The sequence below is a fragment of the Ochotona curzoniae genome, unplaced genomic scaffold (assembly GCF_017591425.1).
Source record: "Ochotona curzoniae isolate NIBS_2020 unplaced genomic scaffold, NIBS_Ocur_1.0 contig_46, whole genome shotgun sequence".
Taxonomy (NCBI): domain Eukaryota; kingdom Metazoa; phylum Chordata; class Mammalia; order Lagomorpha; family Ochotonidae; genus Ochotona; species Ochotona curzoniae.
This window is the reverse complement of record NW_024466340.1, coordinates 6588784-6614749: the sequence shown is the minus strand read 5'-3', so window position 1 is coordinate 6614749 and position 25966 is coordinate 6588784. Positions and strand designations below refer to the sequence as shown.

The following is a 25966-nucleotide window of genomic DNA, read 5'->3' as shown; positions in this document are numbered from 1 at the left end:
CACACGGGGTGTCTCTGGTCCTGGGCCCAGCCCTGGGGACTGAGAAGTTGTGCAGCAGGAGCCGTTGGTGAGTTGGCACAGGCCTGCAGGTCATACGGGGTGTCTCTGGTCCTGAGCCCAGCCCTGGGGCGCAGCTCTGCTCCAGGATGACTCAAGAATATGGGGGTCCTAGAAGCTTAACCCTTTGCCTTGACCCCTTTCTCTGGCTGGAGGTTAGCATCAACAGTGGGGCCCGTGGGCCTGTAGCCAGCTGGAGACGTTTGCCCCACATCAGACCGGTCCCTTCCCCTGCCCAGCCCAACTCCAAGATGCGTAGTCTGCATTGCTGCTGCTCAGAGCTGAGCAGTGCACAGCCGGTGCGGCTGAACCAGGGCTGGCTCTGACGTCTCTCCTTCCCAAGTCACAGGGCCTCCAGACCTTCCATGTTTGACTGCTATGTTTTTTTTTGTTTGTTTAGTTTTTCTTCTCTTTCCCTTTGTGTTTTTCTCCTCCCTCCATCATCAGCTGGAGAGTTTTATGGGGTGCTGAAGGGAAGCTAACAGCTCTGCAAAGAAGAGCCCGTTACCTGGGAAACTTTCCAAGTGTATTCTGTTCCCTGGCAGCCTAGGGAGGCCCGGCTGATGGCCACACTAGTCACAGAGTTGCTACAAGGCCTGGGTCGAGTTCGGACTTGTGTGTGTGCCTGTCCCCGCCGCCGCTCCCCGCCCCCACCCAGGGTTGGGCCTTTGGTTCTCCTTTGGGGACCCACCAACCTGTGGGCTCTGCCTGCTCACTGGAGCGCCTGCATCTCAGTGTTCAGCCAAAGAGTGCAGCAGTCGGGTCTGGGTCACAGGCACCACATGTAGACTGTAGCACGTGCTGCCCTGACACGTGGCCTCATCAGGTGGCTCCCTCTGGGCTTCTGTCCTCCCTGGCCCCGCCGGCAGCTACCAAGCAGTGAGGTTCTGAGGAGATCGTGGCAGTGGAGTGATATGTCTGAGGGGCTGGTGGTGGCACTGAAGGGCATCGGGCTGCCTGGCATCCCTGTGTCACTGCCACAGCCACATTTGCCCCTCCCAAACACCCACTGGAAGGGGGCTGCCGCGGCCCCCCACAGCCCGGTCCCCGCTGCCATGCCACAGACCGCAGCGCCCTGTCAGTCTGGCTGCGCACACACTCCGAGTTTGGGAAGGCGAGTCTGGCTCCGTGAGAATCCTGAGTCACAGACGCTGGCAGAAACGGGGACATGGCGGGGCGGGGGCACTATTCTAGGAGGCGCTGGGAGCTGCTCTGAGGAGCGGCTAACAGAGCAGTTTGCAATTAGCACTCGGGCTGTTTGGCAGCCTTGTCTGCCTGTAGAGGGGGTTTCACGAGCGTTTGCCAAGCAGCCTTGAGTGCCTACTGCGTGCTGGGCTCCCAGTGCTGCAGCCGGAAAGACACACCCAGCACATCGGCTCCCTTAGGGGCTGTCCAGGCTGACAGCCAGTGCTAGCGGCAGAGGGGTGGCGGGGGGGTGGTCTGCAGGTTAGCAGATTTTTCATGATGATGGCAGAGGGATCCAGTGGAGGCAGGGCAGGGTGGGGGAGGGTATGGCACTTGGACTGAGTCCTGCAGGGAGAGTGACCAGGGGGTGAGAGACAGGTGCACAATGGCATGGCAGTGGCTCAGAGTGGAGAACTATGAAATGAACAGGGCAGCGCCCACCACTGGCCTGAGGGAAGGGTCCACAAAGCCCTATAGGTGGATAGGAGCCAGGGCTGGAGAGGGAGGGAGGCTGGGGGTGAGAGAGGTGCCCCCTGGAGTCACTCCTTTGCCTCTAGCAGAACCTGGCTTCTCTGTTGTGACCCCTGCCAGAACTTTTGATTGAATTGTGGCCGAGTGTACATAATCTAGGGTTTACCACATTGACTGTTTTTTGCTTGTATAATTTTTTTGAGATTTATTTTTTAATTGGAAAGTCAGATATACAGAGAGGAGGAGAGACAGAGGAAGATCTTCCATCTACTGGTTCACTCACCAAGTGGCTGCAGCGGCTGAAGCTAAACCGATCCGAAACCAGGAGCCAGGCACTTCTTCTGGGTCTGACACATGGGTACAGGCTCTCAAGGCTTCAGGCTGTCCTCAGTTGCTTTCCCAGACCACAAGCAGGGAGCTGGATGGGAAGTAAGGCTACCAGAACACGAGTCGGCGCCCATTTAGGATCCTGGTGCATGCAAGGCAAGGATTTAGCCACTAGGCTAACACGTGTAAAGTTCTATGGCATGAAGACCATTCACATTGTTATACAACAGTCACCACCATCATCTCCAGAACTCTCATCTCCCCAGGCTGCAGCTCCGTCCTGGTCAAAGCCCTCTCCTCATGCCCTCCCTCACTCCCCCCTTCTGCCTTGCATCCTGATTCTCTGACTGCTAGAGGCCCTTCCTGTAAGCGGAATCCTGTAGGCTTTGTCCTTTGTCTCTGGCTTTGCTCACTTAGCACACGACTTCCAGGTGCATCCTGTGTCAGAGTTTCCTTCCTTTACAAGCGGATTCTGTGTCCCCGTCACGTGTGGATGACTCACATGCTGTCTCTCTCATGGGGGAGCTCCTTCAGGGTTCCGTTTGCCAGCACCCGGGGGCCCCTGCTTGCCGGGCTCCTTGGAGGCGACACCTGCCGGCTGGGTCAGAGGGGCTGTAAGCAAAGCTCTCGCCCTGGCAGATGGGGTTGGAGGGCCAGCTGGAGACCGCCTGTGTAAGAGACCTCACTGCCAAACCTTGCGGCGTGGGCTTCCGGCAAGCCCGTAGAGTACTTAAGGTTAGCCACATCCTGCTCCCAGGACCCTGCCCTGTGGAAGGGACCAACCAGGGCTGGCACCGAGGAGTCTGCGTTTCCAGGGTTGCCAGCCTGTGTTTCTGACACTCATCAGAAACCGTAAATTAAAACTAACCCATCCTGTCAGGTAGAGCTTTAACAGGATTGTCTCCCTGCTGGGAAGTTTGTGCTCATTGCAGAATAATCTAAAAAGGGGGAAAAACTTTTGTTACTCATGCATCTTTGCTTAAATAAATAAATAAATACCTCTAGCAAGTGATGCCTTCCAGACACCAGGCCCATTGCTTTCTCAGCCTAGAGGATTGTTCTGGAAAAGCAAGAGTAAGAAAGCCAGAAGCGTTGCTGAACAAACCACAACTGCCTATATTTATATGAATCAGCATAAATTTAGAAGGCAATCATTTGGTCATTAAGCTCTATCCTGGTACAGTGCGACAGACCTGACTACCACTCGCTGGCTAACTGGGCGAGGGACCTTAATTGCACAAGGGGACCACCTCCAGTCATAAACATGGGGTCCAGCCATGCAGGACAGTGTTACCTACCCTTAAAACGGGGGTGAGGTTGGATCTGTACCTACACCATGAATCTCAAAAGCAGTGTGTGGAGGAAGGAAAGCCAGATGCCACTCTGTGAGCCAGCCTGAACAGGGAACTCATCCACTGAGAGGGCCCTGGTTAGGCCTGTGAAAATGAGGTCGGGGGGGGGGGGACCTCTTACTGGTGAAGAGAATGTACCAGAATTAGTTGGTGCTGACGGCTGCACAAGTCAGTGGGTAGACGAAATGCCACTTCAAATGGTGAATCACACTGTGAATATCTCCATGAAGTGATTTCATTTTATTTCTTTGAAAGGCGGAGAGATAGAGAGGAGCAGACAGAGATCTTCCATCTGTTGGTTCACTCTGCAAAGGCCAGGCTTAAGCCAGAACCTAGGAACTCAGCATGGTTCTCCCATGGAGATGGCAGGGGCCCAAGTACTTTAACTGTCACCTGCAGGAAGCAAAAATTGGAAGCAGAGCTGTGACTTATGGCTGGGCACTCTAGGATGGCATGTGGGTGTCCCATGCAAGTGGTGTGCTAACTGTTGTGCCCAATGCCCATGTCAGCTAAATGTCTTTAATGTTTTTGCTGCTACACCCAAGGTGAACCAGACCTTCACTCCTCTTGGCTGTAGCAATTGCAAGAAAGAGCCACTGGGTCCAGTGCGATAGCGGAATTGGCTAAATCCTCCCCTCGCAAACATTGGGATCTCGTATGAGTGCCAGTTCATGTCCTAGCTGTTCCACCTCCCATCCAGTTCCCTGTTTGCGGCCTGGGAAAGCAGTTGAGGATGGCCCAAAGCCTTGGGACACTCACCTGTGTGGCAAACTAGAAGGAAGCTCCTTGCCTCAGATGGCTCAGCTCTGGCCATTGCAGGCACTTAGGGAGTGAATTAGTGGATGGAATATCTTTCTCTCTATCTCTCCTTCTTTCTATAAATCTGCCTTTTCAGTAAAAACATAAATAAATGAATCCTAAAATTACGAAAGAAAGAGACATTGACAATGGGGAGTAGTGGGTCCTGTGTGTCTTCCCAGTCCTCTGGGGGGGTGAGTTTCAGGCACACCGTGTTTGTGCATCTCTGGACCTGGGTCCATCACACAGCACACATAATAGCAGCTGGTTTGGGGAACAACAACAAAAAGAATCCTCTACATGACAACTGAGAGGCCCCTGCACAGTGAACAGAGGGGCCTCCATGGTGAGTCCTGCACATCATGGGCTCTAGGCAGAGGCTTGTGGGAGGATGTGGGCGCTCATCCAGGCAGGTGGCAATTTCAGGGCTGTGTCTGTCTGCCCTCAAGCCACCAGAGGCCGCTGCCACAGACACACAATCCCTTTGTGTTCAACGCAGGAACCACCTGAGGCAGAATCCGCCACGATTTAGCCACATGGAGGTCATCACTGACCCCGACAGATGCAGTTTCAGTGGAAGGGGGGTGAGGGCGGTTGATGTGGGTTGGAAAGAGATTGGGAGGTGAGACAGTGGGGCCAGCAAAGACGGCTCCCTGGGAGAAGGGGCCAGGAAACAGGAAGTCCCTAGGAGCGGGCTACAAAGGTTCTGTTTGGTTTTGTTTTTGCAAACAAAATATTTGCACACTGGCAGAATAGGGCTCCAATAGAGAGGCAAAAAGTGCCAAAGAGGAGGAGGAGAGAAGTTTCTTGAGTGACAAGAGGGGACCCTGTGCCCCCAAATCAGCCCAGGGTGCAGATGAATACGCCTTGTAACAGCCATGGGGGCCTTGCTGAGTCAGGCCTTGCTGTTCCGTGGTAGACAGTGGAGGAAGAAGGCCTGTGGTCTAGACTTCAGGAACTGCATGGATGTAGTGGATCACAGGATCTGGGCCCTGTGAGAGGCTGTGGGAGCCTTGAACAAAGGCTGGCTCAGCAGTGGGCACTCAGGATGGGGGCTGTTGTTGTTACAGGACACTGTGTCCTCCCTTGTAGCATTGTCTATGGGTCCCCTCACTGAGACACTGTGCATGGGTCCCCTCACTGTGACACTGTGCATGGGTCCTCTCACTGTGACACGGTCTATGTGTCCCCTCACTGTGACACTGTGCATGGGTCCTCTCACTGTGACACTGTCTATGTGTCCCCTCACTGTGATCTGTCTGCATGTTCTCTCCTGTAACACTGCCTGCACCACAGGGCTTGTCTCTGGGTACGGACTCAAAGACTCTGGTACAAGTCCCAACCTCACATTAGCACTGCTGTCTTGAGCAATTCCCCGAGCCTTGTGATTTCCTGGGACGAGGGATGAGGTTGCGGGAGCTCTGGGCCTGGACCTGCAGCAGGGCCATCTCCCTGCGGTGGCCCCTGGCATCCCCCTGCCCCGGCAGAGCTCCCAACCCTGAAGCACTCCAGGGTCTTCCTCTCAGACTCCCCAGTGCCTCCTGCCCTCAGGAGGAGTGACTTCATAGGAACATAACATAGGGGTTGATCTGGGCGCTGCAGCTGCAGTTGCAAAAGGAGTTCCCACAAGGAGGGAACGAGGAGTCTACGGCAGACTGTGTGGCCACGGCCTGGAGCCAGGCTGCGGCCAGAGGTTCCTCTAGGCTTGTGTCTGTTAGCACTTCCAAGCCTCCAGGAGGAGCGTGTGGATAGGGGGCTTATCCCATCCCAGAAGACAGGGTGCTGCTGCTGGTGGCCCAGTGACCCACAGGTCCCCGGAGGAGTGGTCAGGGGGGAGGAGGCTCTGGCTCAATGCAGGTTCCCTCTGCCCTTTCCCTCCAACTCAACATTGCTGAGCCATCATGAGAATGGTGCTCCCTGAAATGGGGCCACCCTTGAGAAGGTTGCCACCACCCTGCTCCCCCTCAGCTCATTTTGCTTCCTGCACCCACCGCGTCTTGGGCCCTCATTGAGATTGAGATTGAGCTCCGAAGTGCCCCCATGGTGCCTCCTGCTGACCCAGGTGCCACAATGCGTGGGGACAAGTCCCACAGTGCCATGACAATGGCCTCAACTTGGCCCTGCAGGTGCACGACAGAGAACGGCAGCCTGTGGGATTGCAGGTGACTGCAGCTGTGCCCAGGGCTCTGGGACCTCTTTCCTGTCTCTAGCCAGGAAGAGTGAGCAGCTGTATCCTGCTGAAGGGGTCAGGACACCGGGTGATAGCGCCTGGCTCTGTGTGTGTCGTCCTGCTCAAGGCATCTCCTCTCCCAGAACTGCCCTGTGACTTGGGAAAATCTGGGCCTCGGCTCTTCATTTATCAGTGGAGGGCTGGAGGAAGCAGGGGTCTGCAGATGACACTGGAATATTCTGTCTGGAGCCCAGAGAGGTGGCTGGTCTGTGCCAACCTCACCACATGCATGCAGAGCAGCCATCCCTGCCCCAACGCTGGGCACAGGAGGATGGGACAGACCTGGCCACCTGCACATGGGAATCAGATGTGTTCACAATCACCCTCCCTCCAGTTCTGGCTGGGGTGAAGTAAACTTGGAGTGCAGAGAACAGGAGTCAGGATTTCCCTAGAGCAAAAAGTGGAGACCTCGGGAAGCCAGGGGAGGGTCCAGCCCACATGAGCCCAGGAGTCCCAAGGCCCCTGCACCCTGCCCAGCCAGCTAGCCAGCTACCCTCCTGGCGGCTGCCTAGCCTTCAGGAGCGCCCAGACTTAACAGCCAGAGGCGGCCAAATCATGTTTGGACAATGTCCATCCCCTGGATCTCTGCACAGCCTCACTCCTGAATTCCATCTGTGACGTCAAACCCTAGCAAATCACGGAAAAACAGATTATGTTCTGTAAACTCCATTCACTGGCTTTCCCTTCTGGTCAGGGTGTCTCAAGGGACTGTCCACCCACCCCCTACTCAGAGCCAGACCCCGATGACCTCCGCTGTGTCCCCACCATCTGCCTCTAGCATGCCACACCCTCCACTCCCCGGAGCGTAGATCTCTTTCCATTGCCTGGAGTGTTTTTTCCTTTGGTGTCTGGAAGGTTCTGGGCTACCAGCGTGGGAGGCTGGGCCCTTGATTTCCCACATGCATCAGGTGTTCTTGTAGATTTGGGCCATTTTTTCTCTGTCTCTGGTGCAGGGGACTGGCAGCTGCCTGAGGAGGAGGTGGAGGGTGGCATACCGCCTGCCCGCTCCTCCCTAGCCTGGATGCAGCCTGCCCCTCACACCCCGTCCAGGGCTGGACTCTTCTGCTCCAGTGGCTCCCTGCTCTGTGAACTTGATGATGGGGATCTAGAATGCTCTCTAAGGCTGAGGCCCAAGTGCTGGCATTGAGGCCCAGGACAGAGTCCCTGTCGTCCTTGTTGACGAGGTGGCCACTCAGTCCTCTTCCCGGCCACCCCTGGAGACCTAGATTTTTCCTTTTTCTTCTCACTGTGCCTGACCCTGAAAGCCGGTCCTGTGGAAAGCAGTAAAACGTAATTCTGTCTAACCTGTCACGACTCCAGCTGAGGCGAGATGAGATGTGTGTGTCTCGCGCCCGGCAGCTGCAGTGGGAGTAACCGGGCTGTCTGAGTGAGGGTTCAGCTGCCGGCTAAGTGGGGCACGGAGCACACAGATCCACAGGTCACCCTGTTTCTCCAGCGAGGGGAGCAGTGCTGCCTGCACTCCTTCAGGCTTGTGTTGCGGGTGCTGGACTGCCGCCTGCCGCCGGAGGGACTGGTGTCTGGGTCCAGAGGTGGGAGGCCAGTCAGGAAGTCTACTGGCCATGTGTCCTGGGCGCCTTCCTCCCAGAAGCCTCTGATGGCTGGCTGCCACCACCTGAGTGTTGGCAGGAAATGGGTCTCATCTCAACCCACAGGACAGCTGGCAGGGATTGGTGCTGGTCATACCCCCACTTACTGGAAGGTCGAGTGAGAAGGCAAAGTGATGAAGTGAGTTGCTTCCATAGCAGATCAAACCCTACATGCATCTTCTGTAAAAGAAGAATGATCTATCTACTTACCTATTAGAGAAAGAAGGAAGCCAAATAGCCACAGCAGCCAGGGCTGAACCCTGCTGAAGTCAGGAGCCAGGAGCTTCCTTCATCTGGGTCCAGACACTGGGGTCAGCTGCCACTGCTTTCCCAGGTGCATTAGCAGGGAGCTGGATGGGGAGTGGAGCACCTCGAACTCCTACTGGTGCCCATATGGGAGACTGGTGCTGCAGCAATGGTTACCATACCACAGCACCAGCCTCCCTACATGCATTCTTTACATTTAAAAAATATCAAATTTAATCTTGTTGAATTTAGCCAAAGACGGATCTATGTTCATGTATGCATAAACGAAGCAGAGGGAATCGGTAAATTGCAGAAAACCATTTTTTCGTTGTAGGAATTGGAACAGCACCAGCACCACCAGCCTCCCCTGCTGCCCCTACACTCACTCCCTGTGGCTTCTCTCTTAGGGTCAGTTACCTGCAGTCAGCCACTTGTCTAACTATGCTACATGGAAAGTGCCAGAAATAAGCAATTCACGTGTTATACATGACACATGGCTCTGAGGGTCAAGAGGGGGCCTCACCGTGTCCTGCTCAGTCCCCTCTGGGCTGGGAATGACCCCTTGCCCAGCGTGTCCACAGTCACAGGGTCGCGCTCGACCTCAGCCTCGTTTCCCTCGGTCGTGAGGCTGGCTGTCTTCCTACGGCACGTTGTCGTCCTCATTCTGTCCTCCTGCATCGAATCTATAAATTAAACCATATCACAGGGTGTCTGCGGGACAAACACAGCATCTAAAATGGAGGGAGATGCCTGGAGTTCCTAAAAGGGTAAAATTCGGTAGTGAAACAGAAGGAAGCAATGTCCAAGCATTCCTCAGATACAATTCACAGCTAGTTTAGGGTTGGAAATATCACTGGTTTCTCAAAAATGGCGGCAAACTAATGTGTAACGTGAAATCCGCCCTTCTAACCATTTTTACGTGTCCAGTTCTGTGACATTAAGGACATCTGCACTGCTGTGCGACCGTCTGCCATTCTGAAACGATAAGGCGGCTTTTAAAAACCTGCGTTCTGTTTGTTTTCTCTCTCATTTCCCGAGTCCAGCTAGCTCATCTTTTAGCCTTCATCTCTTCCAATTGTCGAGACAGTTTTTTCTCTTTCATCTGAGACAGAGATCCCTCCTTTTTTGGGAAGCGGCATTCCTACTGGGAACAAGCATTCCTCTTCACCGTCTGACTGATGTCAGGTGCAGTTGCAGCTGGGAGGACAGAGGCCACTGGCCACTTCCCAGAGTGGTCGGGTTCAGAGGTCGCTCACGTCTGATCCCTGGGCTGCTGAGCCTTCTGCCTCCTGAGAGGGGCTCCTGCCAGTGTGGGTTGAGCAAGGCCTCCCCAGGGGCCACCCTGCAGAGTGACCATGTATGCCTGATGCTGGTGACAGCCTCACTCCGCCCTGTTCCTCCTCACACCTGGCCCTGAACGCCAGTGGCGTGCTGGGGAGTATTAGCCCAGTGTTGACCTCCAGGGCGCCTCTAAGGCAGATGAGTCAGGAAGGGAGGTGGCCTCAGTATGCCCACCCACCCCCATCTGCCCAGCACCCAGTTTGATCATTCTAGGGGTACCCCCGAGGGAAATTGCTGCCTCTCACAGCTGCTCTCAGTACTACCAACCAGAATCACATGGATCTCAGGAACTCAGCCCCACCCTGCACAACACCCTCCCTTAACCCACTCAGGACTGAGAGGCGAGCATTACCCCATCACTGTGTCTGGTGGTCCTTGAGACAGCCATGGGGCTGCCTCCCTATCTGGCTGGCTGCGAGATCTGCCCCCTGGCCTGGCCCTACCTGGGCAGCAGGAGTCACCAAGAGGCCTCTGGCCTGTGGTTCTGTGTGTGTGTGCACACAGATGTGGCCACAGCTTAGCTGACAGCTCGTGTTTGTGGGATGCTGCAGGCGGGTGCTCACAGAGCCACTGTCTGAGTGCCAGCCTGCGCTCTGGTCATTGCTAAAGGAACTTAGTCCTCCACCAGGGGCCTGTCTTGCCCCAGACCATGCACCCCGAGCAGTACCTGGTGGCCTGGGACACAAAGGGCAGGGGTGGTGGGTTTGGGTGAGAATGAGCAGATTGTTTCTTGCAGAGTAGTTAAGACCCCAAAAGGCCATAGGGCAAAGGATCCCAGGGTGTCTGAAGACACAAAGAATCCCAGGTTTGGTTCTGACCTCTCTGTTGTTGGGGTGACAATGTAATGCTTGCTCAGGTCTCCCCCCATGCCTGTGCTCTCACCTCAGTGTCAAGGTGTGGTCCTGAGTCCCCTTGACATGGCACCTGCCTGATCCCTGTGACTCTGGTGATGCCGTCCCAGGAACTGTCCTGGTGCCCTGGCGAAGAACCACACAAAAGAGCTTCAGAAACTCCACCCCATGGCATCTGGGTTCTCCCGTCTCGGACTCCTCCCCTGCTGGGACTGGGGTGGTTATGCAAGGAGGTTTCCCTCCTCTGGTGCCTATGCCGCCCCCTGATCCAGCTGGAAGTCCATCTGTGTGTCAGACTCAGACTCCTTGCTGCTTTAAATAAGCGAGGCCCTTGTTCTACACCGCGTGGAAGAGCAGGCAGCATGAGAGCTATATGTCTCTCTTGTGGTCTCAGCTGCCCAGGGCAGTATGGGAAAAAACTTGCTCACTTGGACCCCAGTTCTGCATCCCATGCTGCTGTGTTACTACCCAGGCTGACCTCTGAGAAAGTCAGCACCAGTGCGTTTTCCTGTGAGCACAACCTCTGGGGGCTCGGTGTCTGCCCCTGTGGTAGGTTTGGGGAGTTCCGGCGTTTGCAGGGACAGGCAGGACCATGAGTGAGCAGCAGTTGTCACTTTATCATTAGCTCTGTGGGGGAGCATTGGACAGGTAACTGTGAGGGCAAGTCCCTCTCTGCTAGAACCCTTCCCGACAGACGTGGCTACTTGCGGGCCACCCCCTGGATGGGGAGAGAACCAGGACACCCAGGGTGAAGGGAGCGAGAGGGAGGCTGTGTGATAGACTCCCGAGGAGTTGCAGGGTCTGTGGGCAGCAGGTGTTAAGTACAATTTGGAGTTGTGTTAGCCTGCCGATTCTTCTGGCTCTTGCACCTGTGTTCCGTGGTTTCATCTCCCCTGCCACCTTGCCCATGACCAGCCATGCATGGAGTCTTTGTGAATAAAACGAGAGCCCCCGCCAGCAAGGTGACGATCCCCATGACTGTTGCTGAATCAGTGATGTCTGGGCTCTCACCTAGTCCTTGAAGCAGCACTCCAAAGACTACCCAGCACTCCAGACATGTGGCTACTGGAGAGGCCAAGACACTTGCCTAAGGCCCCACCAGCGGCTTGGGCCAGAGTCAGGACAGAACTGCCCGCTGGACTCCAGGAGAGGGCTGTGCTAGGCACTGTTGCATTCACAGTGTGTGGAAAGTGACTGTCCTGTCCTCTCTCCCTCTCCTCTTTCAGGGGTCCCTGGTGAATCTTGCCATGGTCATCTAAGGAACCTCTCCTAGAAAGAAGCTCCCCCCTCGCAGTTCCCCACCGACAGGAAGGCCTGGACTCCCAAGATGATTATAAAGGAGTACCGGATCCCCCTGCCGATGACCGTGGAGGAGTACCGCATTGCCCAGCTGTACATGATACAGGTGGGTCGAGGACGGGGCAGCGGGCCGGCTGTGTTGGGGCTGGGGTGGGAACTTGGCCTTCACCCCTCAGGCCTCTGGGAAAGGTCTGAATTGGCTTGAACGCGTGTCCTCCTGGCATCCTGCCAGGCACACAGGATGCCTTGGACGTATCTGCAATATTGGCCTGTCCTCAGCCTTGATGCAGCTCGCACCTTCCCTCCTGCTTGGTGCCCGTCCTCTACCCGACTAGGATCACCCCATCTCTTTCAGCTCAGACTGAACCCCTGTGACTGCATAGCCCGGGACTTTGACCACATGCAGATCTGGCACCAGTGGAGGGCTCCCTCCCTGGCTAATCCCTGGAGAGGCAAATCCGGAGCTGCTTCTCAGAAGGCCACTGATACGAGGCCACAAGTACGAGGACCTTGTCCAAACCTGATCGCCCCCTGAGGCGCCGCCTCCAAACACTGAAACACCACGGGCGCGCCATGTTCAGTTCCTTTGCCCCACCCGACAGAGGAAAAGGTGTGCAGCCCCGAGAGGTTGAGCGACTTGCTCAGCAGCACACAGCCTGTCTCCCAGCCCCAGGCCCATACTCCTCCCTGCCCCTGGGTGCCCATACAACAGAATAGAAGACATGACTGATTTGCAGAGCAGCACACGAGACTGTGGCAGCTGTCTGTGATAAGCAAGTCTGACAAACCTGGAACATGGAACTGGAGGTTGTGGTTCCCGGCCCCTCTTGCTCAGTGCTCGGCTTTGGCCCAGCCTGGCAGCTTCTCCCCAGGTGAGGACCTCTCCCACTGGTGACAGATCTGCCCGTGGTCTGGCTTGGCTTCTCTAGGCTTGTCCGGGGGCCCCAGTCCTGGCTTCCCCAGCCAACGGCCTTAGTCTGTGTTCTTGTTCTGCAGCTCCTCTTACCAGCATCACACTGAGCCCTGACTATGCAGAGGGCCTGGCTGGCAGGGTGTCTCCCTCCCCTGGGTTTGCGTGGTGGGAAGAGGGCCTGGCTGGCCTGGTTGGCAGGGTCTCCTCTCCCTCCCCTGGGTTTGCGTGGTGGACTCAGCCTGGGTCTGGGGAGGTAGCAAACAGCTCCTGCAGAGCTGGTGTCCCTGCTCCCTCTTGGGAGATCTTGAGGAAGTTGTGAAGGTTCGGCCATTATCTTCACCCCAGCAGCTTGACTAGGAGCGGACAGGAAGGTGCCAGCCTCCCTGAGGGGCTGTTTGCTCTGAGCTGCTTCAGAAGCGCCACTCAATTCCCTCTTGAACCACTTACCCCTTAATTATTTCTAGAGAGCAGGGAGAGAGGAAGAGGCTTAAGTCAGCCCCCCCCCCCAGCTCTGAGCATGCCAGAAATAGCCTAGCCAGTTCAAGGGCCAGACTCTCCCACCAGCCCCCGACACCCCAAGCAGCAGACCGGCTCCACGCAGCCTCTGGCTACGGCCGTCAGTTGTCAGAGGTTTCCTATCCACTGTTCACTCCTCAAATGTCCAAAGCCAAGACTGGGCCGGGTGGAATCTGTCCCCCACATGGGTGGCAGGGACCCAAATGCGGAAGAGCAGGAAGCTAGGTGCTGCTATGGGATGCAGGTGTCTCCATCTTAGCCGCTGAGTGAGACACGCCAGCCCCTAAAGCACAGAATCATCGCTAAGCCGAGGTTCCTTGAAAAACCTGCCATCTCCGGGGCCTGTGTTACTCTCAGACCTTCCGCTCCCATCCAGGAGCCCACACGTGTGTGTCTACAGATGAGCCCTGGAGAGTGGGCTATGGCAAAGGGGGATGCCCCCAGCCCCCTCCTGCCTCACAGGAGCCTCACCCGTGACATACCGCTGATGTGCTGGTTGGACGCTTACCACAGCAGCTCTGAGCCTCCAGGGTCTTCCTCTGTGTCTCTCCCAAGTAAGCAGGCCTGTGAGTGTGTCTCTGCTTTCCTGTTCAGACAGGAAGGGCAAGCCAGCCAGGCATCGCCAGGCAAGGTGATTCTGCCATGGGGGTTTGTGTGCCAGTAGGAGGAAATTGCATGCCTCCGCTTATGCAAGCACACACCCCAGTTCACATCAGCTTCAGGGGCGCTCTCAGGCCACAAGAGCACAGGGGCCCTGAACGCCAGCGCAGCCCCTTCCTCTAAAACAAGGCTTCCACTGTGGGGGGACCCTGGCTCTGTCCAGCTGCCCAACAGCCACTTCCCCAGCCTTTCCTCTTGGCCTGCGGAGGTGGGACAGCAGATCAGAGTGGAGTCACCCTGTGTGGAAGGTCTTGCAGCTGGCTCTAAGTAGGACTAGGACTAGGACTTGCACAGTTCGAGATGCCAGCGGGGTGTGGAGACCCTTGCTGGGGTGTAGGGTGGTCCTTGCCAGGGGACAGCTGAGCTGAGCGGTGTGACCTATTGGAGCATGCGTGGCCTTCCCAGGCTCTGGCTGACCCTGGGTTGAGTTCCAGCTTTGGAGAACAAGCAGGCAAACCTCCCCAGCCTCCCGCTAGCCCTCATCAAGCACAGTCAACTTTCCCAGGGTACAGAGGGCCTGAGAGGCAGGGTTGAGCTGAGTTCCTTTGTCTTCCAAGCAGCCTCACCGGCCCTGGTGGGGTGGGGGTGCATGGCAGACAAGAAGAAGGGAAGATAGAAGGCAAGGAGACCCCCTACACCTGAAGCAGGAGGCAGGTAGCTTTGTGTGGACCCGCCGCCCCACAAACCTGCTCCACTTCCCCTGCCTCCTGCAGGAGGGTCCTGGTGGGCAGTGCTGTGAGCTGTGGTCTCCAGGTCTGATGCATGGACTGGAACTCAGTGCTTACCGCACACTTCCTCTCACTGAGACGTTCAGCATTAGCCCCCCTGCCACCTCCTGAGGCCCTGCCCATCTCCCCACGCCCTCTGCCCAGGTCCGTGGGATCCTGCCCCCTGCCAGCAGCCTGGCTGCTACTCGCCCCGAGGTCCCACCTCCCGCTCTGGCTCCAGCTGTGGCTTCCCTATCTTGGACCCTGAATTCCAGGACCCATGCTACTGCAGAGTGATGACAAAAGGTGTGAGATGTATCCACCACCAGCTCCCCCTTCACACGCGTACGGCTCCGTGCACATCCGGCAGGACTCAGCACACCGTCAAAGTAGCCTTGTCCTTTCCAGGCCTGCCCCGTGCCAAGGACTGGTAACAGAATGGAACAGAGCACTTTCTGCCTCTTCCCTAGGAGGCAGAACCAGACAGCCAACTGAGGAGCGGCAGGCGCCGCTGGGGCATCGGGGACAAGTTTTTCAAGCAGGCTCCAGGCTAGTTCCCCAGCAGCACGCATGCTCTGAGCGGCACCTTATGCTCCTACAATGCATTTCCGTAGAAACAGCTGGGGGGCAGCTCTGACTTTCATTCATTTCCTGGCTCTGCAACCCCACCTTCCCCAGCTGGGGGGCAACCAAGGAGTGACCTCCCTGCTGAGCTCAGAGGGCTGAGCTCAGTCAGAGCACCAGGCACTGTGCCTGAGCAGCCTTCAGTGTTCATGGTGTTCAAGGGTTGGGTGAGCGATGTTTAAAAACACCGTTCAGTGTGGCCGGGGGAGAGCTGTCCATCCGATAAGGTCCAGTGATGAGAGTGCCAGGCCAGGACCCTGGACAGCTCTGAGACATCTCTATCAACCTCAGGGGAGCTGGGCCCGGTTGCTTTGCCTACCGTGGGCGCCATCCCTGGGGGAGGTAATGCAGCACTGCCTGTGGGGGTGGCTGACAGGGACCAGGAGGTTGTGTCCCATGTGGGCAGAGAACAGAATGAACTGCCAAGAACTGGCTCCTAAGTGGCATGACAACCACAGCTATGCTGGGAGCCCAGGGGATCCAGAAGTCCTTTTGGGGGGTGCCGTCTGCCCTTGAAGGGTGCCAGACCTAGGGTTCCTGGTGACAGCCTCAGTTGATGTTTGTGGACCACACATCTCCTGCAGGGAGGCACCGAGATATTGTGCTGACAGTACCAGCTTGGGGGCCTTCTGGGTCCCTCTGGTTCTGTCACTAAGAGTCGTGTCCCTGGGATCCCTGAGCAACCTAATGTACCCACCTCCTGTGAGTGGCAGTAGCCACCCTTAACCATCACCCATGGATGCTGGCAGCCTTGTCCCTGAGCCAGAAGCGAGGCCCCTGTCATTGTCCTCACGATGACCTGTGGAATCAGTGGTGTTCTTCCCCCACCTCTCAGGCAAGAGCTGGAGGCCCAGAAACACCGAGCACCTTGCCCAAGCACGCACAGCTGGCCCAACAAAGCCAGTCTGTGTCCAGAGGCATGGCTAGCTGCCTTTCCCTTGAGCAGCTGGTCGTCTCCTGGCCTCCTCCGCTCTTACATTCCCTGCAGCTGAGCAGAGCTGTGGAGAAGGCCACAGAGATGCCCTTGGTCTGTGTTGTTCCTTACACGGCCCCACCCCACATGCAGCATGTGGTCACCCTCTGAGCAGCAAGGCCAGAGTCACCACATGCTGGGAGAGTGCTGGCAACAGGCTCCCATGGCTAGCCAGCAGGTGGGCACTCCCGCTTACTCCACCTGAGACCTTAGAGTGGGGCCTCTGACTGAAGATGTGAGAGGAAGTCATCCTGGATGTAGCACAGCCTAAAATCCAATGACCCTTTCTGCTGTAAGAAGAGGCGAAGACAGAGAAACATTGGGAAGATGGAGCTAGAGATTGAAGAGAGGCAGTCACATGGCAGAGGATGCTGCTGGGAGCCACTGGAGACGGGCAAGGCCACTAGAGTCCTCCGGAACCTTCTGAGGCTGCTGGCTTTCCTTGGCCTCACTCCAGCTGAGGTCTGCCCAGGTGGCCAGGGGGGTTCTTCACAGCCCCATAGCCCCTTCCCTGCCTTCCTTGCCCTTCTACATCCTTGGCTAAATGACAGCGGGGACCTGACCACAGCCCCAGGGCCTCCCACAAGCAGCCTAGTCTCCAGCCTGTATATTTTGCCGCAGCTCCTGGCACTGCAAGTGTATTTGCCTCCTGGGGTGACCATAACAAATACCACAAGCCAGATGATGTGCTGACTACAGGAACCCCTTGACTCACAGCTGAAGCTCTGACTTTCATTCATTTCCTGGCTCTGCAACCCCACCTTCCCCAGCTGGGGGGCAACCAAGGAGGGACCTCCCTGCTAAACTCAGAGGGCTGAGCTCAGTTAGAGCACCAGGCACCGTGCCTGAGCAGCCCTCAATGTGCAAGGGCTGGGTGTGCGCAGGACATGCTCCCTCTTTCCGGAAGCTCAGGAAGAGAAAGGGTCCCTGCTTGTCTGCTCCAGACACTCACTGGCTTGTTCCTCCATCCTTTCAGTTGACGCCTGCAGAGACCCGTTCCCGCATAAGGCCATAAGCTGAAGTTCTGGGTGGGCACTAATGAGGGCTTCAGGGCTTCAACCGCTGATCCAGGATTGGGTAAATAGGAGGACTGGACCTCACATCCAGTTTTGGAAACCAAGGCTAGAGAGAAGTGGCTCGTCCAGGAAAGGGGAGTTTGTCACAGGACTGGGACCAGATTTGTTTGTTCAGTACACATTTGCCCAGCACCCACCTGTTGCCGAGGAGCCCAGCAACTCAGGGCCGTGGACTCAGGAGGCCCTGTCATCCAATAGGTCTGGCTGAGGCCATTTGGTAGCTTCACAAGCTTGGAGAAGGCACCCCCCGCTAGCCTCAAAGTCTGGTCTGTACATGAGGGATAGCAGTGTGTCGCACCCTTCTCAGGGAGCATTTCCCTAGCCACGGAACGGACACGAGAGCCCTCAGCACAGCCCGGGCCAACAGGGCCCTGACAGGACAGGAGCTGAGGAGGTGTCCAGACCACAGGTGCACCTGGACACGGCACGGGATCTGACCCCCCCATTGCAGGGACTGAGGGCTTGCCACCTGTTCAGACACCCTCTGAGCCTCATCCAGCGCCTTTCCCTTTTCTGCTGGAGAGGTCAAGGTAGTCTGAGCCCCAGGGGTAGACCACACCTCTGTGCCCGCAAGGGGACCATGCCCAGGGCAGTGCCATTGGAAGCGCCTGGGTGCACGTATGTGTCTATGTGTGCATGCACACACGTGCCAGTAGGGGCAGGTGCTGCACTGCACCTGCTGTTCAGGAACTGACCCAAGATGGCTTTGGCAAAGCTGTCAAGTCACCATGGAAACAGATGCCGGGCTCAGAGTCACCAACAGCTCAAGGACGAGGTTTTCTGCATAAACAGAAGGCTGAGCTCTGGGGCACTGGGAAGGACATCTGAGAGGGTGCCACACAGAGGTGACCCTGGCCACCGAGGCCCTTCCCATTTGTCACAGTTTATCTCTCAGACCCCAGTGAGCATGAAGAGGCGGGACTGAGTGCTGTTTGTTCTGTGTCACAGCAGTTTATTGAGCCGTGAGTCGCGCACCACCAGGCACGGCCATCCAACGCATGCAGGCTGCTGGTCTTGGGCACTTTCAGCGCTGTCAGCCACTACCACAGTTCATCTTAGAACATGTTTTATTTCCCCCAAAACAGTCACTTTTCACCTTCCCCAGTCCCCAAGGCCCTGTTAAGTCTTCTCTCTGTCTGTACACTGCTGATAGAATCATTAGCAGCATCTTGCAGAGGGTGTGGGGTGTGTGTGTTACGAAGAAAGCAGGCACTGAGTTCAGTGGATTCCACTTCTCCACGAACCTTCTCAAGGACCCCTCATGAGGCCCTCTGGCATGGCTGGCCCCTGCCACTCAGCATGACTCTTCTCAGGGCTCGATGCCCTGTTCTTTGGTGTGAATGGACGGACCATGTCGGCTGGCCCGCTGACCTGCTGCTGGACGTCTGGGCCATTTCTGCCTGTTGGGTCAGGCGAGTGGCGCTGCTAGGAGCATGAATCAGTGAGATTATTGTGTGTGGAGCTGTCTTCTTCTTCTTGGATGTGTAGTAAGGAGGGCAACTGCTGGATCACACAGAACCCGGGAGTGCAGCCTCCTAGGGGATGTGCTGGGGTGCTGGCCATGGCAGCTACACGGTTCCACACTGTCCCCCTGAGGTGCCTCCCAACACTTGCCACTGTCCATCTTTTTAACCACTCCAGAGGATATGAAATTCTCACCCCACCCTAGCTTTTCACTGGCAGTTTGTGTGTCTTGGGAGAAATGTCCACTCAAGTCCTTTGCCCATTTTTTAAATGGGGTTGTTTCTCCTTTTGTTGCTGAACTATAGGAGGGTTTTTGTTATGTTTTTTTTTTCACATATCTTCTGGCTGTAAGTCCCTTACAACAGGCATTGTTTAATTTTTTTCTTCCATATAATGGTTTATTTCCCCTACATTATTATTTTTTTAAATTTTAGATGATATTTATATTGATTAAGGTGGGAAGGATCTAGGGTTAGGGCGAAGTGGATGTGATCATTGTTTCCAAGCTTTCTGTTTCTTCTTCCCATTTCCGGAGGGAGGGGAGAGACAAGGGGATAGGACATACCCAGCCTCACCACCATGCCAGTGCCCAAGGATGGGGAAAGGCCACCCGATATCAACCCAGGGTCACAATGTGGCACACGCTCTGAGGGTTCTGCCCAAGGGGATGTGATAATTCTGAAATGCTGTCACCCGCCGGTCTATGGATGAGAAATCCCTTCCAATGTCCATTGGCTGACACCATCAACCTTGGAGTCGCCAGTCGTCGTTTGGCTGTGGTCATTGTCAACATTATTTTTTAATGATTTCTGAAGCACGAAACTCACCATTCCTATTAGGACAGAAGTAGGACTAAGTAGGGCTGGCCTATGGACCCACTGATGGGTGCATGATCTGGCATTGGGCGAGGTTCTGATGGAGGAGCTTGGCAGCTCCTCTGTTGGGACACAGTCCCTGCAGGTGAGCACAAGAACCAAGACTGGGAGCAGCCCAGACCAGGCCAGGTAACTGTACCCACCAGCATACATTTGGCTAAGATCTGGGATGAGCCAGGCTAGACCAAGTTCATATCACCCACTGGCTAATCAGAGAACCAGCATGGTATGTGGGTCAGGACTGGGGGCTGCCTGGGCTGGACTGGGCTAGGCTATAGCCCCGACCAGTGTGAGCTGGAACTGGGGGCGGCGCCGGCCCTGGCCAGGCTACAGCACCCATGGGCAAATGCCAAGGTAAGGTGGGCCGTGCCAGAATGGGCCGCAGCGCTCAACCAGCACACACGAGACCAGGAGGTAGGGAATAAAGACAGTAAGGGGGTTGCTTGGGGCTCCCCTGCTGGACTACTACTCCCACAGTGAGCATGAGAGCTAGGGTTGGGAGCAGACCAGACCAGGCAGGGCTACAACACCTGTTGATCTCATGTGAGCTGGATCAGGGGAAAGCCAGACTGGGTTGACTGTTCTTACTGGTGCATGCATAAGCAGATTGGGTATGGACTGGTTGGGCTTTGCCACAGCATCAGCTGGCAGATGCTCGCACGGAGGGCAAATTCTGGAAAGTGCAAGATCCGGGAGTGGACCCAGTAGGGAAGCAGTGGGCACCTCCCTTTTGGATTGCCACTCCAACTGGTAAGCATGAGAACCAGAACTGGACCAGGCATGGCTAGACAGAGTGGCACCCGCCGGCAGGTGTGTGGGCTGGATAGTGAGGTTGGTTTGGTTGAATTAGGTTTCAATGCTATACGAGAGCTGAATGGGATGTGGGACAGACTGGACCAGTCTGCTGTACATATTGGCAAGAATAGGAACCAGGGCAGGGGGCTGGTCTGGTGGGGGTTATTGGGAGTTGCCCCAACTAGGCTATAGCTCCCACTGGTTTACGTGACCACGAGTGTTTGTAGGGGGGCGGGCGACCGGGTTGGGCTTCAATACCCATTGCTTTGCATAGAGGTCAGGGCTGGAGATAGAACTGACCCAGCAATTACAGCCACCAGTGTGTGCGTAGCTGATTGGGGTGACAGATCTTCACTCTTTGGCATGTGGAAATTGAATTGTCCTGGGACTGTTCCTTCCAAGACAATTGGTCTGATCGCCCTGGTCAAAAAAATGAATGGGCCACAGGTGCAGAGCTTGTGTCTGGATGCACTCTCCTGTTGATCTGCCCACCTCTCCAGTCCTGGTTTGTTCTGACCTTGACCACTTTGCTGTAAATTCTGATAGAGGAAAGTGTGAGCGTCCCAATTTAATTTTTTGTTTTGTGTTGAAGATCTTTTTTATTATTTGGGATCCCTTGCAATTCCATATTAGTTTTAGGATCATCTTTGACTTTGCTAGGAATTGTGTTGGATCTGTAGGCTGCTTAGGGAAGCTCTTCCGTAGCTTCCCTAGGGTAGCTTCCCATTGTAGCTTCCCATCCAGGTGTGTGCTTGATTTTTTTCCCAGCAACATTTTGTAATTTTTGTTACACAAATTTTGTACCTCCTTGGCTAAATTTATTCCTAGGTATTTTATTTTTTTCAGATACCATTGTAAATATAACTTATTTCTTCATTTCTTTTTTTTTAAGATTTATTTATTTTATTGGAAAGGCAAATATACAGAGAGGAGGAGGAGAGACAGAGAGGAAGATTTTCCATCTGATGACTCACTCCCCAAGTGACCGCAATGGCCGGTGCTGTGCCGATCCAAAGCCAGGAGCCAGGAACTTCTTTCCGGGTCTCCCACATGGGCACAGGGTCCCAAGGCTTTGGGCTGTCCTCGACTACTTTCCCAGGCCACAAGCAGGGAGCTGGATGGGAAGCAGGGTTGCTGGGATGGGAACCAATGGGATCCCGGGCGTGCAAAGCAAGGATTTAACCGCTAGGCTATCGTGCCGGGCCCTATTTCTTCTTTCACAGTATGGATACCTCTCTTGCTGTCTCCTCTTGTCCAGTGGCTAGGATTTATGTGTGTGGTCCTGGGGCCCCTTCCGTTCCCTGCCCAGGAGGAGCTGGCCTCGGTCAAAGCCCCCTCCCATCTCATGCTGCCATCGCCTGAGCCCCTTCTGCGCAGAGTGCTCCAGCCCCTCAGCCACCACAGCACTTTTATCCCCACAGAAGAAAAGCCGCAATGAGACATACGGCGAAGGCAGTGGCGTGGAGATCCTGGAGAACCGGCCGTACACGGATGGCCCCGGCGGCTCCGGGCAGTACACGCACAAGGTGTACCACGTGGGCATGCACATCCCCGGCTGGTTCCGCTCCATCCTGCCCAAGGCAGCGTTGCGTGTGGTGGAGGAGTCCTGGAACGCTTACCCCTACACCAGAACCAGGTGCGCTACCTCCACCGTCCTGTGCCTGGTGTCAGGTCACAGGTGCCGGGGCCCCCACCAGACTCAACTGCTTGACCCTTCAGAGAACTCAGTCTCTACCCCAGACAGGTGCCCTGGAGGCCCCTGGGATAGGGCAGGCACAGGTAGGAGAGGGAGGACCCAGCTCTCATTGTAGCCCCTCCTCCTCCCTGGGCCACTGGGATGGGGGCCGTGAAAGCAGGAGTCCCGGGAGGACTGCTGGAGGCGCTTGGCCATCTGGCAAGACTGGGAGAATGCAGTCACTGTAATTCCAGATGGTCAGCCGGCTGGGAGGAACAGCCTGAGTCGCCTGTAGGATCCTGGAGCTGCTGCAGCAGGGTTTGATCATCTCCCACCTGGCCCGGGCTTCCCCTGGGGTCTCCTGGGGGATAGGGGTGGGGGTCCTTCATCGTGTGCACCCTGTTCCGTGCATGACTCAGCACTGCAGGGCTGCCTAAGTGGGAGATGTTCCCACCACCATCCCCAACTGTGAGGCTCCCCGTCCCTCCCCAACACTTGGGGCTTTCCTGGGTTTGGCTGGAGAACCCACAGAAGCTCGTGTCCAGCCCAGAGAGGGCTGCACCTCATCACCAGAGTTGGATCCTCAGCAGGGCTGCAGGGTCACAGCCCAGAGGCGCCAGACCCACGGCCTGCCAGCTTGGCCTCACATGGCGCTGACTGTGCCTGAGTTCCAGCACGCGGTACCCTCACCCATGCCCGTGCCACAGGCCCAGTTGTGAGGGAAGTCAGCAGGAGCTCCCTGCAGCATCTTTACTTCCTGGACTCTGCTGCCACCCCTGCCTGGCAGTAGTTGGGCCAAAGCCACGTCCAGCAGGGCCCAGCCTCCTGTCCCTCCCACATCCCGGGCCCCGGCAACCTTGGTCTAGCCGTCCTGTGCCCCCTCTCACCCAGATCCTGATGAGGCCCTCCTCCCTGCAGGTTCACCTGCCCTTTTGTGGAGAAATTCTCCATCGACATCGAGACCTTTTATAAAACCGATGCCGGAGAAAACCCGAACGTGTTCAGTCTCTCTCCTGTGGAAAAAAACCAACTGACAATCGGTAATTCTGGGTTTCCCACCCACCGGCCACCCCTCGTCCCCAAGCCTGGCCTGTCCAGCAAACTTGGGGGCCTCCTTGCCCCATCTGCCTGACATACACATCAAGTCTCAGCACCTCTCCCACACAGTGCCCCTCTTTCGTCGACAGAGTGCTGGAGGCCATGTTGGGCTGAGGCCAGGCACACATTGGGGCCACTCCCTTGGGTGGTGGGTGACCGTGCCCACTCCCCTCCAACTGCCAGCGCCACAAAGAAACAGGCCCCATTCATCTAATGTCAAGGGAGGCCAGAGACCAGAATTTTTTACGTGAAATCTCACAGTTCCTAAATGTTAACTGACAGAAATGCCCCTAAGTAAGACTGCTTTTAAACAACACACCTCAGTGAGTCAAATGCAGACCCCAGCCTTCCAGTCCTAGGGTTTGCCATGGCACATGTGGCCAGCCCCATTACCAGAGCTGAATCCTTGAGGGGCTGCAGGGGGCACATCCCAGAGGTGCTAAATCCCAGGATGCCCATACCTGGGAGCTGCCACGGAGCGGCCTGTGCAAGGCTTTGACACAGGACCACCCCTCCACCTGCTGCCACTCCTGCGTGGTCCCAGAGCCTTAGCGCCACCCAGATAAAGCACCACAAAACCGGGTGCTTCATCACAAGAATGCCACCTCTAAGGCTCTCCGAGGAATCAGCAGTGCTGGCTCCTCCTAAGAACCGCGAGAGAGACAATGTCCCAGGCCCCTCCCAGGTTGCAGTGTTTTGCTGGTAAGCTTTGGCTGTCCTGCCCATGCGCGATACTGACACTGCAGGGTAGAGGATTAGCCTGTTGAGACAGACACACACCACCACCCCAGGACCCATCTTAATGGCCTCATTGTAACTCAGGAACCGTATGAAAGGGCCTGTCTCCACAGAAGTTTACTTCTGAGGGTACCAAGGTTCAGGTATCATCCCAGGAATCTGCAAAAGGAAGAACCTCAGTGGCGCTGTGCATCTGCCCCCCGCCCTAGTGCAGCCATCCCCAAGCCCTCTGAGGACTTTGGGCTGAGTGGAAGTGGAGGAGGGGCCGGGCTGGAGTCTGGCAGAAATAGCCACTCGCACCCCACACAGACTTCATCGACATCGTCAAGGACCCCGTACCCCCAAACGAGTACAAGACGGAGGAGGACCCCAAGCTGTTCCAGTCGGCCAAGACACAGCGGGGGCCTCTGTCCGACAACTGGATTGAGGAGTACAAGAAGCAGGTGTTCCCCCTCATGTGTGCCTACAAGCTCTGCAAAGTGGAGTTCCGCTACTGGGGTATGCAGTCCAAGATTGAGAGGTTCATCCACGACACTGGTGAGCTGCCCCCTGCACCCAGGCCCCGTTCCACCTGGGTCTCCCTCTGCACCTGGGATTCCCAACAGCTGACCCCAAAGCCCATGTCCAGCTCTGCCCCTTCTGATCATGCATGAGTCCTCAGCGGGTACCACTAAGGTGGCAGGAGTGTGTCCCAGAAGTCCCCGACCTGGTCTGTGCTCAGCGTGTGCAGCTCCTGGCGAGTCTCCCTAATGCTCCCCGGGGCCTTTGGCTTCAGAGCAGGTGCCCAACCCAGGTAGACCAGCAGATAGATGACTGGGCCCAACCCCTGCCTGCCCCTGTGACAGCACTTGGGGTTGGTCCCACCCCGGGACTTGGCCCAAGAGAGGCACCAGGGAACACACCAAAGACTCTGCTGAGACCCAACAGGAATCACGCCTGCGGTGGTGAGCTCTGCAATGCTCACAGTGACCTGTGAAGGTGGGCCCCATCACCCCACTTACAGAGAGAGCTGTGGCTTATGGAGAGATGGGCTTGTCCTCACTGCCATGCCAGCCCCAGGCAGTCCCTGTTGCCACTCTGTTATCCCTTGTGCCCTATCTAGTTTTATATATGTAACGTACTCTTATCTGTGTAGCAAAAATTCTCTTAAACACATTAAAAAAAAAGACCCACTCAATTTGAACTCAAACTGGATTTTTCAAGGGAAATTCCACCAAAAAACTATATGTCTATACATCTATAGCTATTTGGTTTCCTCCTGGGGCAAGAACCTTCCGCAGTTAGTGGTGGCTCGACCCAGCCCTTCACTGTAACTATAGAACCATTATGAGGCCATCCTGGGCCAGTCCCATCCTGGGACAGCTGAGGAAGCAGGTTCCAGTGGGCAAGGGAGTGACACTGATGGTGGTTGCCCAGCCTGGGCATGGTCCCCGGTGCCGGCTCTGCAGCTGACTGTCTCCCTGGGCCCCCGCCGTCCCCTGACCCCACAGGCCTGCGGAGGGTGATGCTGCGGGCCCACCGGCAGGCCTGGTGCTGGCAGGACGAGTGGTTCGGGCTGAGCATGGAGAACATTCGGGAGCTGGAGAAGGAGGCGCAGCTCATGCTGTCTCGCAAGATGGCCCAGTTCACGGAAGACAGCCAGGAGGCTGCGGAGCTTGCCAAGGACCCAGCCACCCAGGACCAGGCCTCCTGGGAGAGCCCCCAGCCCAGCGGCAGCAACGGGGAGGCCCTAGTAGGGCGGGGCCTGAAGAAGCAGTGGTCCACGTCCTCCAAATCCTCACGGTCGTCCAAGCGGGGAGGTGAGCCCGGGGCGCTGTCCCATGGCAGAACTGCTCCCAAGGAGACTGCCTCCTTCCCATGGCTTCCACGTGGCCAGGCCCGTTGGGAGGCAGGGCTGTGCCCTCTGTAATGTGGCACCAGGTGAAGAGGCCCCAACCCAGTAGGCTGCCCAAGGGAGGCAGGTCAGGGAGGGTACCCCTCGCCCTGAGAGGGCCATGGGAGGAAGCACCCAAGAGATTTCACATTCTGAGACAGAGTCAAGCCGGGAACCTCAGCCAGCTGGACTCCCAGGACCTGTATCCCTTGTCT

General features: G+C 56.3%; 1 protein-coding gene across 1 annotated transcript in view; it reads left to right on the top strand.

Moving 5' to 3' along the window:
- Positions 1–25966, top strand: part of PITPNM2 (phosphatidylinositol transfer protein membrane associated 2) — a 119798-nt gene that overhangs the window by 76063 nt on the left and 17769 nt on the right. Inside the window, exons 3-7 of the mRNA XM_040987090.1 lie at positions 11692–11870; positions 21789–22003; positions 22961–23082; positions 24188–24415; positions 25369–25677. Coding sequence (XP_040843024.1) covers positions 11793–11870; positions 21789–22003; positions 22961–23082; positions 24188–24415; positions 25369–25677 — 952 coding nt within the window. The 5' untranslated portion in view covers positions 11692–11792. The remainder of the gene's footprint in view (positions 1–11691; positions 11871–21788; positions 22004–22960; positions 23083–24187; positions 24416–25368; positions 25678–25966) is intronic.